The 18837-nt window shown below is 55.9% G+C and overlaps 3 protein-coding genes across 3 annotated transcripts; 1 reads left to right on the top strand and 2 right to left on the bottom strand.

The window, feature by feature from the left end:
* Nucleotides 1–885: 885 nt before the first annotated feature.
* On the bottom strand, nucleotides 886–3560 carry HRG_06724 (endonuclease-reverse transcriptase domain-containing protein; the record flags this gene model as incomplete). The annotated part of the gene is made up of 7 exons (XM_044865195.1): nucleotides 886–1339; nucleotides 1394–1455; nucleotides 1512–1679; nucleotides 2215–2509; nucleotides 2690–2883; nucleotides 2946–3191; nucleotides 3258–3560. 7 exons carry the CDS (start codon nucleotides 3558–3560, stop codon nucleotides 886–888), a joined length of 1722 nt encoding a protein of 573 aa, XP_044720135.1.
* Nucleotides 3561–5976: 2416 nt separating this feature from the next.
* Nucleotides 5977–7403, bottom strand: HRG_06725 (acyl-CoA dehydrogenase, middle domain-containing protein; the record flags this gene model as incomplete). The annotated part of the gene is made up of 3 exons (XM_044865196.1): nucleotides 5977–6067; nucleotides 6203–6932; nucleotides 7115–7403. 3 exons carry the CDS (start codon nucleotides 7401–7403, stop codon nucleotides 5977–5979), a joined length of 1110 nt encoding a protein of 369 aa, XP_044720136.1.
* A 9315-nt stretch (nucleotides 7404–16718) lies between these two features.
* On the top strand, nucleotides 16719–18242 carry HRG_06726 (FAD dependent oxidoreductase domain-containing protein; the record flags this gene model as incomplete). Its single annotated transcript, XM_044865197.1, has 3 exons — nucleotides 16719–16862; nucleotides 16963–17337; nucleotides 17400–18242. The coding sequence occupies 3 exons, from the start codon at nucleotides 16719–16721 to the stop codon at nucleotides 18240–18242; spliced, it is 1362 nt and encodes a 453-aa protein (XP_044720137.1).
* Between the last annotated feature and the right edge of the window lie 595 nt (nucleotides 18243–18837).

Here is an 18837-nt window from a genome sequence, read left to right on the forward strand (position 1 = left end):
TCTTTTCGTCGTCCGCACGAGCACGTCAGTCGCGCATCGTCGTGACCAAACCTTTCGTGGTAGTCAGCAAAATCCCCATGGTGGGTTCTTGCTGCAAGCAAGTTATGAAGCAGGGGCCGAGAGAGCGCCAATTCTGACGGACAGCTGGTTGTGGCTTTAAGCCTCAGGTCTCTGTATCGCTCCGGCGCAGAGGTTTCCCACCAGGCACTGAAAGCCTCTTTCCGCTGCAGTCGGGCAATTTTTCGCAGATGCGCTAGCGTCGGTTCGCCATCAGCGGGTTCTGGCAGTGATGCTCCCGCCTTTGCCAGAGCATCAGCCTCCTCGTTGCCTGGGATGTCAGCATGGCCGGGGATCCAATGGACCTCCACAGCTCCGTATTTTCGCGCCAAAGATTGGAACTCAAGGAAGACCTCTTGCGAGGAGTCGTTCGGCGTGCCCGTAAGCATGTTGCGGTCGCGAGGTTGTCGAGGCAGACAAAGATGCGGTCAGTTTCTGGAAGGCTCACCGCTGCCTTCAACCCCTCCAATGCACCTTTCGCCTCAGCGTCGAAAACCTCAGCTGTTCCAAGACGGCCCTTGCCGCTCAAGACGGTGGATCCGTCCCGGTGAACAGCATAGCCGTATCCGATGTGGCCTTCCTCAGAACGAGACCCGTCGGAGTAGACGACAAGAGTTCGGGGCGATAGTGCCTGAAGCCAGTCGCGAAATTTTTTCGCCGTCTCGTGTTTCGATGCACTCTGCAGAGGCGCAGTCTGCTCTTCGGCAAATCCGCGCTGCAGTAAAGCAGGTCTCGGGCAGCTCGATAGCATTTCGTCGGCTCGCCGCAGTCTGGTACGGAAGGGCTGTGGCTGTTTCTGGTACTTCAACTTGATAAGTTTGTTCACGGTCACGACGGGAGCTTTTGGTCGCGACGTGCGCTGGACGAGCGGGTGAGCTTCGTCGAGAGCTTTAAGGCGCGCAGCAAAGGCCGTCCGACGCCCTTCGAGGAGTAGAGGAACGGGCGGTATTCCCGCCTCCTGTGCAGCACGTTCGTCGGTGTCGTCCTCCACACTGGCAGAATAGCCCGAAGAGACGTGTAGAGTGCCTTGCTCATCTTCTTGACGAGGTTGCCAATCCCCGACGGCCCCTCCTTGGAAGGCTTCGTCCAGCGCGGGCTTTTCGGCCCAGGGTACCAGGCCTCCGCCGCGTACAGTAGCACGGGGATGACGCAAGCGCAGACGGCTCGTCGCATAGCACTCGGCAGAGGGCCATGTTTCGTGTTCGTCAGTCTCCTAAGATGAAAGGCAACAGCTTGCGCCTTGGCCGTCCATTTCTCGACGTGTGTCTTGAAAGAGAGAGAGCTGTCGAGCCAAACGCCGAGCCAACGCATCGCTCGATCCGGCCGTTTCTCAAACTCGCCGTGGAGCACCGGCGGCGCCGTCTTGGGCTTCGTTCGAGAGAAGTGCATCACTTCTGTCTTGTCGGGGTCGAAAGAGATCCCGTTAGCGGCGCCCACGAAAGAAGCTCACGTACATGGTGAGATGCTTCGGCGGTCGTTTCATCAAGGCTATTACCGACGCATAGAATGGCAGTGTCGTCCGCGTAACCGAAGCGTCCCTGAGAGTGACCTAGGCGATATATCGGCTCCGTGTACAACAGGAAGAGGATCGGCGAGACGGGCGACCCCTGCGGCAGACCGCACTGGAGGGGCGATGAATCCGTCACGATGTCTTGATAGCGGATGCGTGCCGATCTGTCCTGCATGAACGAGCCGGCCCAGCGCGCGAGGTTCGATGGCCATCCTTGTTCTCGTAAGCGGAGGACCAATCTATTGCAGAGAACTGTATCGAAGGCGCCTTGTATATCCAAGGTCACCAGGGTTGCGACTTGCTTCCGGGCGAATGCCTCCTCGATGTCGTGAACCAAGGCAGCTACGAGATCCACGGCCGACCTCTTCGGGAGCGCGCCGGCTTGTTGTGGGTGTAGTACGCCGAAGTGGATTGAGCCCACGCTAGACGCCGTGCAATGAGCCGCTCGAGGCCCTTGCCGAGACAAGACAAAAGGAGATGGGGCGCCAGGCGCGGGGTGTAGACAGATCTCTGCGTCCTAGCTTGGCGATCATAACCACTTCTGCCTCCCGAAAAGGTTTCGGATGGTGACCAATGGTGAGGCAGCCTTGATACAGCTGATGGACGAGACTGCCGATTGCATGCCAGACAGCGCGAAGCATCCGCACCGTGATGTTATCCGAGCCTGGAGATGTGTTCCCGGTGCGTAGAGTGGCGTCGCGAGCCTCCTCGAAGGAGACCTGATTGGGAAAGGGAATCATCTTATCCGTGTTCACGGGAATCCACGGGTCTGGGATGTCGTCGCTCGCTGTGCGCCGCTCCAGGGTTGCTCGCCGCAAGGCGGTGGCTTTCTCCAGCTGCGTCTCGTACACTCGGCCGTCTACTTGGGAGGTGCCTGGCACGGCCCTGAGGATTTTAATTAGCCAGCGGACCGCCCGAAAGACGGAGTCGCCGTCGGCAAAGCTGTCGATCAAGTCACGCCAGTAAAGGCGTTTTGCTCGGCGCACTGCATTGTGAAGCTCCCGCTTGGCTAGCTGCACTTCTCGGTCGAAGCCGAGAGGGTACACCTCCTCCACGCGCGATAATTGGCCGCCGCCTTTGCGCACTCTTCGTTCCACCACCGCGCCCCATGCGTCGTCTTACGGACGGTCGGCCCGCAGCTCTCGCTGCACAACCAAGAAGGTCCACCAGCGCCGACGCAAAGTTGTCCAGCTCGGAGGAGTTGAGGTTGTAGTCGGGATGAAAGCTGCACCGGCTTCTACCAGCTCGACAAATCGCTTCAATTCCTCATCGGAGTTGAGGCGGATCTTGCATAATGGAAGGGTGCTAGGGCTTGACTAGGCAGCGTGATACTAAGGGTAAAGTGGTCGGACCCGGTTGCTAAATGATCCTCAACAACCGCGTCCGCCAAAGGTATATTGGAGAAGGCGAGATCGATCGTGCTGCCGCGCGCGTTAGTCGGGACATCGACAGCATTCAATAAGCTGAGTCGGTTATCCATGGCCCAGAACGCGATGTCTTCACCGCGGTGCTCTTGTCGACCGGCCTGCCAGCTGGGATGCTTGGCGTTGAAGTCGCCAGATACAAGGCATTTATCCGTCGCGCACCAGCCAAGCAGTATTTCCAAAGCCGCGTCGTAGTCCGGCTGCCGATAGAAGTTAACTACCGTCGTCCCGTTCACGGTGAGCCAAAGGATGTCACGAGTCGCCACAGGTCTCTTTTGATCAGCGACGAGGCCTGCGGAGCGCCGGACGTATGTCATGACTCTCGGACGAGTGTCGCGGCCGTCCCAGTCGGTGACGGGTGAGAATGTGTCGTAGGCCGGATGCGTCTTGGTGAGGCATCGGCCGTCTTTAAGTCCTGTCCATGGTTCCTGCAGCAGGATAATGTCGTATCGCTCCGAATCAGCCAGCGCGAGCGCAGTGTCATGCGCCGGAGGGATCTTGCCCACGTTGGCTTGGAAGACTCGCAAGGCCCTCCTGTTGCTTCGATTGTTGGGATGACGGTGATGCATTAGGGCAGCGTCACAGGGCTAGTGCGTCGTTTCTTCGACGGGACGACAGGGGTGAACTGGTTGTCATCGCTAGCGTGCGGCGGCGTCGTGGCCACGACAATGCAAGGGGGTGAGGAAGCGGCTCGCTCTGGAGTGGCGCTTCTGCCGGAGCTTCCATCCTCTCCAGCTGCCTGCGACTCCGAAGAACGTAACTGACTCGAATCAGGGCTCTGACAAGACTGCTCGGGCACGTTGTGGTTTGGTGTCTGTCTTTTCTGCTGCGCGAAGAGCTGAGCTCCCGCCTGCCTCACCAGACCCTTCTCCTCTTTCGTCAGGCGCCGTACAATGCCATGAACGCGCTTGGGGCGGGCAGGGCATTTAGGATCGTCAGCGCAATGTGGCCCGAGGCAGTTTGCGCACTGCTCTAGGGCTGCGCACTCTTGGCTACGATGGTTGGTCTTGCCGCAACGTCTGCAGCGCGCCATCCGGTCGCAGCTGTGGCGAGCGTGGAAATCCCAGCATTTGTCGCATTGGCTAGGGATGCTGGGTTTGTCAATGTAACGGGCGAGACGGCTGGCGCCGAAAAGTCTCCAGGGTCTTCGTGTGGGTTCCAGGAAGGACACAATCAGGGTCTGGGTGGGCATATCACCCGAGTCGTGTCGCGATAGACGTATGCTGATGGGCTTCAGTCCGGTTTGGCAGGCAATCTCTTCTTTGACCGCCTCCTCGTAGTTGATCACGACACCTCGTAGGTCTGTGAGCCTACGAGGACAATCGGCTACCACGTACGAATGCCATTTCTGGCTTATCTCTACGGCCGCGGCTTCCAGGTCTGCAGCCCACTCCGCCTGCCGTTGCACAAGTAAGTCACGCGTGGCCACATCCGATGCCTGGATGGCCCAGCCCGTGTTTACCGGGAAGGCTGCCGGAATGCGGCGCAGGTCAATACCGACTCTAGCGGCGATGTGGGTCCGGATTGCGTATCTTTCGTGGTTTCGGGCCGGAGCGTCAGCGTCAAGTCGGACGAAGACACGGAGGTCTTCCTTCGGTGGGGCTACGGGCGGTCGTCCTGGCAGACGAGTGGTGGTCTGTGGTTTTCGCTGTGGTGGGGCGGAGGCTGTAAAGGCCAGCTGTCCTTGCTTCGGCTTGCCGGATGCAAGAACGCTGCTGTACGTGGGCTTCGGTGGTTCTTCGAGTTCGGCAAGCGATTGAGTCCAGAATTTGAGAAATTTGGTGGCGACTTGCTTGGCGATGCTGTTTTCGGTGCCAGACGTGAACTGCTTTGCTGCTTGTTCGAATGATTCGCTAAAGACCCGTAAGACTGCCAGCTTGGCGTTATGGGCTGCCGTTTTGTCGCGAGCAATTTTCGTGGCCGCTTCGAGGATTGAGACTGGCGCGTGCTCAGTGGGCTGGGCCGAGTCGAAGAGATTCGGGCTTCTTCCAGCTGCGCTCCTTCCGTGACGGCAGCTTCAGGCGTTTCGGTGGACGAGATTGACTGGGCCAGCTGCTGGGCCGCGGGAAACGAGTCGTTTCGGCGAGCTTCCGTCGGGTAGCGAGGTCGGAGATGCGATATGTGAGCCGCCGGATTTGGCGGCGATCGTATGCCTTGTCTCGAGGCATTGGAGTCGACATGCGAACCTGAGGCTGGTGCCATGGTCGCTGCCGGCGCTTGCGCGCGGCTCAATTGGAGTTTTGTCAAGAGCACTTGTTAAGCGAAAGTATGTGAGAATAGGCTACTTTCTTAACACTTGCGTGCCAAGAAAGTAAAAATACAAGGAAGGATCTGTAGTTGCGTGGGCATTTGCAAGTTTTCCAGCACTGCATCTAGGGTAGGAAGCTGGGCGACTTCGCTGTTCTTTCTCCCGGTCGCTGTCCGATTCCATGACAATGGCAAACGAGAACTGTTTGGTGAAAAAACGTGTCTCTCACTCAGATCCACCCGAAAACAATCAGTCACTTGGTCAAGTCTGGGCTCCGAGAATTGCATTGTGAGTTTTATGTGCCAGCCGGTGGGTGATAGGTTGACTACTGGCCTCTTTACAGTATTACCGGTACTGCTTTGACTGGCAGTTGGACTCCCAGAATATCAACGCGCGGTCCCGCCGCTAGTCCGCAGTACATTTTAAATGCCGACTCAAATGACTAGGGGGAAAATCGCCTAGACCAAAAAGAGATGGACAGGGGGTTTTGCAACAGTCCCCCCCTATCGCCCCCCGTATGCGAGCGCCACGGACACGGCTCCTAAAGGGAGCGATGGTAGACACGTCTCCCTTTTACACTCTTTGTAGCTCAATTTACATCAATTACGCCCAGCACCTGTGCCAACAGTGCTGACCCCGTAACAACATCGACCATGCCAAGCGCAATTGGGAATACACAGAAGAGGGCGACAGTGGCTCTGATAAAGCACTCGTATGCGACAGAGACATTGAGCTCCTTACGCGTTGGCATACTCCTTGTTGAACGCACGGCCAATGACTATGCGCCTAATTTCCGACGTGCCGGCTCCGATCTCGTATAGCTTGGCGCTGTGAGCGTATATGGTGCGTTAGTGAAAATCGTATCACACTGAGCATGCACTGTTTCCCTTCCTCTCTTCTAACCCGTTCGGGAGCAGAGGAATTCATTGAGCAAAACACCGGAATCGGTTGGGCGGGACTCACTCTCGCAACAGTCGTGATGCTGGCATCTCCTCCACGTAGCCCATGCCGCCCAGCAGCTGGATGCAATCGAGGGAGCACTCGGTCGCCCGCTCGGCCGCGTACAGAATCGAGCCTGCGCAGTCTTGTGTGCGAATGACTCCCTGCTCGTCCAGGCGCTTGGCCGTGGTGTACGTGTACGCCCTCGAAGCCTGCAACTTGGTGTACATGTCAGCCAGCTTGCCTTGGATGAGCTGGTTGTGCGCGATGGGCTGTCCAAATTGCTTGCGCTGGTGAGAGAATGGCGCCGCGACATCAAAGGCCGCCTGCATGATACCCAGGGGACCAGCGGAGAAGACGAGGCGCTCCAAGTCAAGCCCCTCCATCAGCATGTGCACGCCGCCGTTGACCGTACTCAGGACGTTCTCGGCCGGGATGAAGACGTTGTCGAACACGAGCTCGCCTGTGTTGCTGCCGCGCATGCCCATCTTGTCGAGCTTGCGGGTGCAGCTAACGCCCTCGGTCTTGGTCCCGACCAGGAAGGCCGTGATTCCCTTGGAGCCAGCGTCGGGTTGCGTCTTGGCGTATACGACGATGAGGTCGGCGTCGGGACCGTTTGTGATCCACATCTTGGACCCCTTGATGAGGTAGCCGCCGTCGACCGCCTTGGCCGTCGTCCGCATACTGACGACGTCGCTGCCGGAGCCGGACTCGGACATGGCCAGTGCGCCGATGCTCGTGCCCGCGACAAGGCCTGGGAGGTGCTTTTTGCTTTTGCTCAGGCGTGCCGTTGAGCTGGAGCTGGTTCACGCAGACGTGCGAGTGTACCGCGTAGCTCAGACCAATGGAGCCCGAGGCCCGTGATATCTCCTCCATAACAACGCAGTGTGCCTGGTAGCCCATGCCCAGGCCACCAACATCCCCGTCCACCGTGACACCCAGGAAGCCCGCTTCCCCCTAGCTTGGGCCACATCTCATTAGGGAAGGCATCGGACTTGTCGGTGTGCGCGGCGACTGCCTCAGTGATCTCGCGGCGCGTGAAATCCTGCACGCGCTCGCGCAGCTCTTCAAGCTCCTCGGTGGTCGGCGGCTCGAAGCCCTTTGGGTGCTTGGACGAGTGCAGTCTCGTTTGGATGGAGGAGAGGCCGAGGGTAGCGGATGAAGCCCGGAGTTGGCGCGCGGCCAGCCGAGTAAGCACTCCAGTGAATGGCCGTAGGCTAGCCATCGTGTATGTCTGCGATCTCTGCGTGCGACTTCCGCTCTCGAGCCGTGGTTGCACAACTAACCTGTGAGTTAAGAGAGAGTGAGGCGAAAAGGGAAAGAAGAACCACCCGATCGTCCCTTCCATGAAGTTACGTGGAACTACTACTGCAGACTGGTAGAATTGGCAAACCATACCGCGCGCCACGATTGTCGACCACATTTTATTGTCCTAGTAGTCTGTGCACCAGAGACCCAGGCCTGTGGACAAGGGGGACGTAAACCACAATACCATGGCAGTTCGGAGTCGGATGTCATACTGCCACTTACACCTTCGCGCGCACCACATAACGGCCACTTGCAGCTGCATCTGTCGGAGTGTTCACTTCACTTTGCCTGCATGACGCGTCTACTCCTCCCATTTTTTGGATTTTGGATTTTGCTTCGACTCATTTACCTTACTCGTGCTCGGCCCCACTTTATTGGGATTCACTTTGGCTCACCCACAGCCAAAAACAAAAACTCTCCTGTAAAAAAAAAAAAAAAAAAGGCCAGTTCTGCGGGCTGTTAGTAGCCTGTTAGTGGCGAAGAATTTTTCAGGCCACCCCGACTATGCTTCTGCCTCTATTGCCTTAACGGGGCTCTAGCAGGCCCCAAAGGCAGACTTTGGAGAGTTCGTCTCCTCTTGGGAAGCTGGTCTCGAATAACGGCATGCCTCGCGTTGCCTCGCGTTCTGCCGCCTTTACTGGCTGGCCTCGACTTCTGCCGCCTCGCGGCCCCGACCTCCGCCACCTTGCGGCCCTTTATGCGGCCCAGCGGCCACGACTTCCTCTGGACTGTGGGCCGCGGGGCCCAGGGCTACAAGAGCCTAGAGCTCAAGGCCTCACCCGGTGCCCCGGAGCTGCACACCAATCGACAACACCTCCACCACCTGCTTGCTACGAGGAGTAGGCACGGGGACTTCGCCGACTGTCATGACCACGAAGTCGCCCGGATCGAATGCTCCTGCGGGAGAATACAATCGCCATCGGGGCGATCCCCCGACCAACATTCCTACACTATCTGCTTCCCTTTTTTCTTTTGTTTCTGCCCTAGGCCCTCGAGGGCTTGCGGCCGGCACATGACTTCGTGGGCTTTCTCAGTCACCCAGCCTCGGCCAAAGACTGACTACTATTACGGCTTCACTGCCGTGCCTGGAACCCGCTGACGGGGGAAGGGCCCTGAATTTCCGACCGGCCTCAGCCTAGCACGTCTTTTTCCTTTGGGATATCACAGACGTTAAACGACACTACAACTACTCGTGCCCGCCCCCACTTTAAGGGGATTCGCTTTAGCTCACCCGGGTGAAGTGGGTGCTGTTAGATCCGGTAGAATCCGGGTAGATGCAGCTACGATAGCGTCAGGCTACTAGTGGCAGCGCCAACGGTAGCGCAGACGATAGCGCACCAGGTAGCGCAGCCGATGAGGCCACGAGGACATCTATGAGACAGTTACAGAGATATGACGTGATGGCATGTCATAGGGATTGAGGCCATCGCCCTTTGATATAGGGCTTGGGCAGAGCACCCCCAAATGGGGGACACAGACAGACACACACATCATACCTCACTTCATCCGATCGTACCATTCTTGCTGTGTCCGTGACCTATCCGACGAGAACCTCATCAAGGTTCTGACAGGTGCTGATCACCCAAATGAACAGATCATCCGAATGAACAGAATATCGACCTTTTTTAAGCGAATCCCAATAAAGTGGGGGCGGGCACGAGTAGTAGATGCAACCCAAATGAGCGAAGCGCCAGCTCTTAGTTGGACCCTAGCTGCCAACGCATCACCCCCCCCACTTCGGGCTGGCTTATTAATTCCAATCAGAGTTCCGCACGTTCGCTTTCCTATGTCTTTTCTTTTCCCATGATTATTACTTTAACTAGCTATTAGCTAGCCCTGCGGTGGTAGTGCGGCCTTCGAAGGCCTAGGCCCTTAGGGTCATAGCCTAGAGCCACATATGCGGAATAAATAAATAAATATACGTACTAGTTAAAAGGCCACCCCGTCACGCTAAACGGCCACCCAAAAGTGGGTCAATTGTGGCTTGGTCGCGCGCAAGGTCCGATACCGCAAAGTTTGGGCTCCAGAAGATAGGGGGCGAATACCGCGCTGTGGCAAGGAATGCCGCTTCAAGCGACCAAGAAAAGCCGCCGCCCGGCCGCTGTGATCTTCTTCATCACTGCGGCTTCAAGTCAAGTCTTGGTTGGCCTTCCTTGCCGTCACGATATTTTCAAGCGGCCCAATGCCGCCGCCGCCGTTCCTTCGAAATGAATGACGTTGACGAGCTCTGGCATGGCAGAGCACAAGCCCTAACGATGCTCCTCACGATCCACTCCTATGCACGGAAAGGCCGGCCCAAGGGCTCATTGAACCTCGAGGCAGCAGGAGGTCGTAACGGCCACGCGGAGAGCCGTCAGCACACGATATCGCGGAATCCGACGAACGCAGCGAGGCCACGGCCGCCGCCGTCCACAGCGCCGGCGGCTCTCCAAAGTTCGAAGACGAAGGCTACGGGTAAGAAGCGCAAGGCTGGGGCAAGGCTGGAGGAAAGCTGCTGCTGCTACCGTCAACACCGCCGGCAGCGCTGCTGATGTGACCAAACGGGGTTGGAATACCTTCAAGCCAATGGCGATTCGTACGAGCCTGGCACAGCGATGCCACGAGCGTATCAGCGTGCCGTACGCCGCACGCCTGACTCTGACGATGAGCTTACTGGCCCGGGCGAGACGCAGGGCACGATTCGCTGTGCCACGCAGCCAATGCCGATACCCTCAATTCGTCAAGGAGGTGAGGATATAGAGGATGAAGACGACCCTTTAGCCGATTTTAACGAGATGGACCGGCAGGTGGATGAGGAGGAGTCTGTACAGCAGGAATTGTGTGCAGAGGGTCTACTATAGCTACCGGCGTTACCGCTGCATTTGAATTGACGGAAGTGTGTTTTCTACGACCCCAAGAACATGGCCCTACGTACTTGAATTTGCATCACGGCCAGCTTCACTTTGCGGCTTCAATTGCGGCTTCAACATGCCCTCTGGCGCGCACCTCGATGCCGGCAGCGAATGCGCGCACACACCTTTGCGGCATCGGCGCTGCGCGGCGACCAAGCCACAGTTGACCCACTTTTGGGTGGCCGTTTAGCGTGACGGGGTGGCCTTTTAACTAGTACGTATGTTTATATCCCGTGTTCAGGTAGAATATACATTCTATCAGGAAGAGGGCACTCCTTGCCTCTTACTGAAGGCCGCGTAAGTCATCTACGTCAGCACATTTAGCTCGATCTCCCCGATCAATAGCTTTCCAAGCTATTAGGTCGATAGTTCAGTCTCTTCAGGTCCCCGAGCCAGTAAGAGATATACCGGACTCCTCAGAAGGTCCCCGTTCGGATAGGAGATCCTCCGGACCCCTCAGTGGTCTAGGAAGAAGAAATAATAGTCTATAGACCTCCTTCTTACCTGGTTTCAAGCTGTATTACCTAGAGAGACCTAGAGACCTCAACTCGTTCGGACCTTCTTCTCGACAGACCTTGATACAACACAAGGAACCTGTCACGAAAAAACATGGCCACCTGTTGGTGCAGGTGACAGTGTCAATCGACACTATAAGCTTCGCGACAGAACCTCGGGAAAGGGAATTTAAATTCAACGCTGAATAGCCTCAACAAATCGTTATATCACTTGATCATTTAATTCACTGTTTGCATCAGGCTTCCTTACGGGCCTGATACAAAGGGGGTGTGTTGGTAAGGGCTACTAATAATATGACCCGTGGGGTTAGCAGACTTGGAATTGCACCCTTTGCAGGAAGACGCATGAACAAGCATGAATGAGGCTTATGCTAAGAATCTAGGGCCGCAAGAGGTATGTATGTGTACCTATAAAGACTGCCTCAATGTCTCACAGTCTCACTAGAACATGCATCATTGTTTTTCACCTATGTGGTACCTTCCACTGTGCCCTCGAAGATCTGTAGCTAGACGATCTCTGCATGATTTGTTTCTGGCGGTCAATCTTACGGCCGCAGAGAGGATGTGAGTCGTCTCGAGGGCCACGAAGCCGCCACGATAGTCGCGGATGCTTGATGACAACGAAAGACATGACCGCATAGCTGTATAACGTGGCACCAGTAGATTTTGAGATCTAGAACCTTGTGGAAACTAACGTCCTCATACCATGCCTTCTTTATCTTCCGGCTCTGCAAATTGCTTTTTATACCAAGCTACGTTGATGCAGCATGCCTGGGGTTACGGATGCCGACTTGTAAGTACTCTCGCCATGTCGCTGGATCGTATGCTTTGTGTTGCCTTGAGTGGTCGATTTTGAGTACCCATTAAGGCTTGTCTGCCCCCTTGACTCCTTAAAAGCGTAGGGACCATCAACCCTTCCGGAATAAGTTAAAAAGTTAATTCAGCCCGAAGGGCGTTTGCCTTGAGGAACGAAAGGACTTCATTAACGTACCTCACTGCGTCATGCAACGCACCATGTCATGCAACAGATTGCCGAGTCCACAGCCCGTCATCTGGGTGTTTGTCTTCCTTCGCTTCCCTTTGGGAATAGCCTTATTGCCCTGGTCGTTCCAAACGCGGCCCTTGGAGCACCTCAACATAACTGTCAGAGGGGAGCAGACTGACGGTCAAATCCACGCACGCATAAAAGCCCTAGTGAAGAGGCAGGTCACAACACATAGACTTGAGTCGGGTATCGATGCAGTAGAGGAACATTGCCCCAACCGGGATACGCGGGAATTGGCACTGATTCAGGGCCTCCACGGGTCCAAGAGAGGTATCTATTCGTATAAATGCCCCCTCAAATGTCGCACAGATATGTAAGAAGACATGCATCATCGTTTGGACTCAATTGTGCTTGCCGTTATCTGTGACGGTCACGGACTGAGCCAGAAGGCTGTGGACTCTATTACGAAGATTCTGCTCTGAAGAAGAGAAAGGAGAACCGAACAATACAACTGGGTGTCCTCTCCCCTAAATATGCCTTCCGTACGTGTGGGCCGTTGGCCCAACAACATGTGGGTCATGTATGCAAGGGGGGGGTGTGACGGTGCTAGGCCGTCACATTATCCTTCCACCCGCGCTCTCAGCTTGCTGAGAATAACATACGTTGGAGCGGCGGCATTAGGGCGTTTGTTGCGGACAGCCAAGGCAAAGACCTCCTGCCGGGCGGCGGCGTTGAGGGCATCGCCTGCCGACCGAAAGGTAGGGAATTGACGAGAGAATACAGACTCCATGCCGATTAACGATACGAAGTACGGAGTAGTACCTACATCCAGGGGCAATTGTGGGCCGGCTCCGATGGACACATTGTCCTGAACTTTAATCGGTCATACAAAGTTGGGTAGGGCTATGGTCGGGTCTGGTGGAAGCTTGCCATTTTGTCCCCATTGAGACATAGACTCATAGAATAGTCAGGGTAGCCTCTTAGGTCCACAGCCATCTATGTCTCCGGTGGCTTCGTAACCCTGCATCTGCTCCTCTACAAGCTGACGAATGTGGTCATTGACCCAGTAGCGTTCCAGAACCGAGTGATCGATTTTTGAAGACCCTGTAATGAATCCGAGGCATTTGTCTCCTTCACCACACTCACACGTGAAGCCCTGCGCCATCTCCCACTCGGATGCCGGGTAGAACCACGTAAGCGAATCGCCAATGCTCAATGGTCTCGTGTCTGAAACCCGGACCTCGAAGCGAGTCATGTCGAAAATGAGGCTGGGGTTACAGGAATGGTTGCAGTAGACCAGGTCGGAGTTTAGTTCAAGGTGCGAATCCTTGCCACTTGCAACAGAGGTGTATGTTGGACGATTGACAGGAGTGGCACTATTGATTTTCGCGAAGAAGGCTCCCGCTGGCAAAGAAATTAGGGAGAAAGCGGCCGTCTTGTAGGGCTGGCTCCCTTTAACGACCAATAGCCTGCCTGGGTGGCTCGGCTGCTCCCAGAGGGGAACTAATTCTGGCATGTGGAGCTGCGTAGAGCAACAGGAGAACCTGGAGAGTTTCAAAGGACTGTCGAAGCAGAGTTGAATGTAGATGAGAAGGGACTGCCACAGGCAATGCCAGGTTCGCTCGGAGAGCAAGAGAAGCGGTATGGGTCGAGATATTATATAGAGTAGTGCTAGATCTCATGAAGAGAGCATACAAGTGGGCCTTGATTGTGCCAAGCTGGTTCTGTTTGTGTGTTGTACTTGTGCCCGCCCCCACTTTAAGGGGACCCATTTAAAAAAAAAGTCGGTGAGCCAAAGCGAATCCCCTTAAAGTGGCGGCGGGCACGAGTACAACACACAAACACCCCCGGGATGGCTCCGGACGGACAGGTTCGGACAGACATATTGCAGGGATTATCGCGCTAAGCATGAGTTAAAAGCCAAGGCGCCTCGACTACAGCCTGAACAGGCATAAGTGCCATTTTTCAGTGAAGGGAAATCCACTAGTATACAATCCTGGGTAGGCCGCTGCTGCAGTCCCAACTGCGTTTCATCCTCCTTGAAGCCTTCCGCTTTCTTGCACCGCGGCTTAGGCATACTCGTGCCGCCCCACTTTTCTGGATTCCGGTTCACCTTCACTAGAAAAGTGGGCAACTCTCCTGTAAAAATTCTTCTCTTCTGCGGGCTGTTAGCAGCCTGTTAGTGATGAAGAAATTTTCAGGCCACCCGACCATGCTTCTGCCTCTCTAGCCCTAACGGGGCTCTAGCAGGCACCAAAGGCAGACTTTGGAGAGTTCGTCTCCTCTTGGGAAGCTGGTCTCGAATAACGGCACGCCTCGCGCTGCCTCGCCTTCTGCCGCCTCGCGGCATCGCCTTCTTCTGCCGCCTTTACTGGCTGGCCTCGACTTCTGCCGCCTCGCGGCCCTGACTTCTGCTGCCACCTCGCGGCCCCGACCTCTTCTGCCGCCCCGCGGCCCGACTTCTTCTCGCCCTCTCTGGCACGCCTCGCGCTGCCTTGCACCCTCTGCCGCCTTTACTGGCTGGCCTCGCCTTCTGCCGCCTTGCGGCCCTGACTCCTTCTGCCGTCTCGCGGCCCCGACCTCTGCCGCCTAGCGGCCACGACTTCCTCTGGACTGGTGGGCCGCGGGGGCCCCGAGGAGCTACAAGAGCCTAGAGCTCAAGGCCTCACCCGGGTGTCCCCCCGGAGCTGCACACCAATCGACAACATCTTCACCACCTGCTTGCTACGAAGAGCAGGCACGGGGACTTCGCCGACTGTCATGACCACGAAGCGGTCCCGGATCGAACGCTCCTGCAGGAGAAGACAATCGCCATCGGGGCGAACCCCCGACTAACATTGCTACACTCTCTGCTTCCTTTTTCCCTTCTTTTTCTTTCTGCCCCGTAGGCCCTCCTCGAGGGGGCTTGCGGCCGGCCCATGACTTCGTGGGCTTTCTCAGTCACCCGGCCTCGGCCAAAGACTGACTACTATTACGGCTTCACTGCCGTGCCTGGAACCCGCTGACGGGGGAAGGGCCCCGAATTTCCGACCGGCCTCAGAGCCTCAGAATTGCTAGATGGAGTGGTTAGGTGCTACACACGGTCCTTAGTCCAGGTACTCGGGATATTCTATGTATCTAGTCTTCTCTAGCCTAGCACGTCTTTTGCCCTTATAGGGATGTCCCAGACGGTAATCAATACTACTACTACTACTACTAGAAAAGTGGGACGGGAACCGAGTATTGGACAGCTCTAGATTAGGCTTAGCGAGTCTGACGCAGTGCCTCTGACTATCGTCAATGGCGGAATATATTAATAATAAAAATAAAAAGTGGGACGGGCACGAGTACGGTGCCAGGGAGACCAACGAACGAGGATCCCTCCACGTCCACGGGCTGCTCTGGTTACACGGAAACGCGCACCTGAGCTCGATGCTTTCCGACGCCCACGGGGAGGAGCAGGCCGCGTACCGTGAGCGAATCATCCGCTATGTCGATAGCGTCTTCTGTGAGGTAGGCAACGGCACGGGGCGTTGCTGTCATGGGCCGAGAAGACGCAGGCTGACGCGGAAGGCAGGACCTGGACCAGGAAGGCTTCTGCGCCGTCCAGGCGGAGCGTTCGGCGACGTCTGACGTCTCATGAGTCCCTGCTGGACAGTGCCGAGCAGTTCTCGGCCGCATTCGAAGAGGAGGCCAACTTCTGCGCCGGCGCGACGCAGATCCACACCCTCAGCCCGACATGCGTCAAGTACTCCCTGGGCAACAAGGGGCGAAGGGGCGACCTCTGTCGCTTCAAGGCGCCGTGGAGGGGATACGGGGGGGAGAAAAGCCGACCAATCAAAGGCGGGGATTGGGGGGGCGCGAAAATGTTCTGGAGGCGGCGCGAGGCATTACTCGTCCCACAAACCCACTTTTAAGTGGGTTTGTGGGACGAGTAGTACTTTCGTTCCTCAAGGCATTTCGTTCCTCAAGGCATTTCGTTCCTCAAGGCATTTCGTTCCTCAAGGCAGGGGTCATTTTAGCGTTCGCAACGACTTTTGAAAGCTGCCTCCGTACAGTAGAGAGGGAGACGAAGAACGAAATTTTTTTTTTTACACACATGCACCCCAAATTATGCCCTCTGCCCTGCTAGGCGGGCGTACGGAATCTCTCGGGGGCTGTAGCCCCCACTACCTCGCACCAGTAGCCAATCCTGTGCTTCCCACCCCGCACCTCCAAAAAGAGGTACAAAGCAATGGCGCATTGACCCCTCTACCCGTGCCATGACCCACTTTAAAATGGGGCGTGGCACGGGTAATCGTCCTGTGTGCCAAAACTATCCTCCCTGTGTTTAGCCGTATTGGGTACGGTGTCTAGCCAAAATAGGCAACGCTCTAGCCTAAGACAATTTGTACATCGTACGAAGTAGCAGCCGTAGTCTATTCGTACGCGTATCAATAGGTACTGCCGTCAGCGCCTATAGCAACCAATAGGTAGGTAGGTAAGTAGCGGCATGGGTCATAACATGAGAACTCTGGCGCCATTATTTGCTTTTCCTATCTCTCTGCTCACTATATAATATCAGTCGGATGGATTCATTTGTCTAGGCAGCGGTGTCGCGAATTTGTATGTACCCTTTCGCGACTCGTGCCAAGCCGCTAGCTAACCCGCGGCACTTTGCCCCCGTGGCTACAAGTACTCAGTTATCACAAATTCAACTACTCCGTACAGTTGCCGAGAGATCTGGCGTTCATCCAGGTTCGAAGAGGACGATGGTATGCCAACTCTTAGATGGTCAATCTGGCCTGCCTGTGGACAATCCGACGAGCTCCTACTGGCAGAAAGAACCTTCAGAGAAGTTGCTAGGACACCGTACGACTTCGATGTTACCTAACAAGGTTGATGTGGTTATTGTGGGAAGTGGCATCACGGGCACGTTTGCTGCGCACACCTTGAAGGAGCAGAAACCCGAGTTGGATATTATAATGCTTGAGGCAAGAGAGGCATGTTGGGGGGCTACAGGACGGGTAAGTGACTCGATTATGATCAGCTGCAACGAATATATCACACGAGCTTCGAACACCTTCTCCTCTTATTTATTTACGCATCTCGTTAACGTATCCCCAGAATGGTGGCCACTGCCAACCTCTGCTGTACACATCGGCGCCTCATATTGCTACTTTCGAGCTGCGCACATTCGCGTACATAAAGTCCCTGGTCGAGGCTTACGACATTCCATGCGACTGGAACTCCACCATAGGGGTGCACGCCTACTTCTCAAAATCTCTCGCTAGCCTGACGAGTGACATGGTTAAGCACCTCGGTAATGAGAATCCGGGCCTCGCCGCCAACCTGACATTTGTCAACAAGGGCAATGGTGGCTCTGTCGCCTGGCTACCAGAGAGCGAACGGAAAGCAGTGACGCTTGAAGGGTTACGCATCCCGAATGCCGAAGGTGCCGTCGTACAGCGATACGCTGCTAGCTTATGGCCATACAAACTAGTAGCTTTTATCTTGGAGCAACTTCTCGCTAAGTGCTCAGAAAGGGTTCCTTCAATCTACAGACCAACACGCCAGTTACAAGGCTAAAGAAGGTTGACACGTCCAACGACCTCGTTGCAGCCGCGGCCATGGCCACATGGATCGTCGAGACGCCTCGTGGGAAAATCGCCGCTGGTTCAGTGCTGCTGGCAACCAATGGCTACACCTCGCACTTGTTGCCGCAGTTCAGGGACCTTATTGTGCCAACGCGAGGTCAAGTCGTGGCTCTCAAGCCGCCGCGCGACCTGAAAGGTGACGAAACTCCACTGGACATTCGGAATACATACTATTTCTTTGGCGACGCCAGCGACAAGGCTGTGGGTCGAGACGACTACCTGGTCCAGCGTCCGGCTCCAGGTTCGGAGCTTGTACTGGGAGGGGGCCGTGAACGTGGCCGCAACGCTGGTGTCGGGGTTTGGGACGACTCTGAGCTCGACGAGCCAGTGAGCCGATGGCTTGGGGGTGAGTTGTCTACGGTGCTGGACCTGGATATGCGGCCTGCGAATGACTACCGGTACTTCTCTGCTGAAGAAGAGAAGAAGGCGAAGAGTCCGGACCCCGTAGCAACTTATGCATGGACAGGCATTATGGGTTTTTCGCGTGATGCCCACCCATGGGTCGGGTCAGTCCCGCCGTCACTTGGTGGTGGTTACGGCCTCTGGGTCTGCGCGGGATATACTGGCAATGGTATGCCGAACGCCGCACTGTGTGCCAAGGCCGTTGTCAATATGATGCTCATGACGGATGATGTTGATCTGCCGCCGGAGTACATGCTGACGGAGACGCGCGTTGAGAGCGCCTTGGCCAGAGACACGGTGGCCGTTGCTGCTGAGAAGGGTGTTCTGGCCTTACCGTACTTGGCTTGAATGCAAACCAGGACCTTGGGCAAGATTGGTATTCTCATATTCTCAAGACGTGCAGTTCATTCAGCCCGAAGGGCCGCGAGGAACGAAAGGATTCTATGCCCCGCTGCAGACCACCTAAAAATTCTACCACTTGGTTTAAAAGGCTCCCTTGTGATTGGTTCTTGTTTTTGCTTCCCTACATCCCCGACCCGTCATCACCTTAAATTGTCACCCAACCAGCTTAGTAGTAAGTAGTAGTAGTTGTTTATTACACTAGCTAGCCTGCAGGCTCTAGAGCATCTACTCGTTACCTATATAGGAAAAACCCGGTGGCCCAGGAGGAAAACCTATATACAACTTTCTCATCTGCCTCGGCCGCGGGCCGCCGTCGTCGCGATGTTGAGCATGTTGGGTCGCAGCCGCCAGCCTGGTGCAGGTGGGGGACCTCCGTCCCAAACTGGGCCGGGGCGTCAGGTCCCGTAGGCGCGTTGTACCCGAATAGCGGATTAATAGGTTTGCTCATATCTGATTGGCCGACTTTTTGTATGGCAGGGCTCTAAAGTAGGCTGGATTGGCTGGTGTCGGTAGATAAGTGGTTACCATGCCCCACCCCCCT

This window comes from Hirsutella rhossiliensis (genome assembly GCF_020360975.1).
Source record: "Hirsutella rhossiliensis strain HR02 chromosome Unknown scaffold00006, whole genome shotgun sequence".
NCBI classification, from domain to species: domain Eukaryota; kingdom Fungi; phylum Ascomycota; class Sordariomycetes; order Hypocreales; family Ophiocordycipitaceae; genus Hirsutella; species Hirsutella rhossiliensis.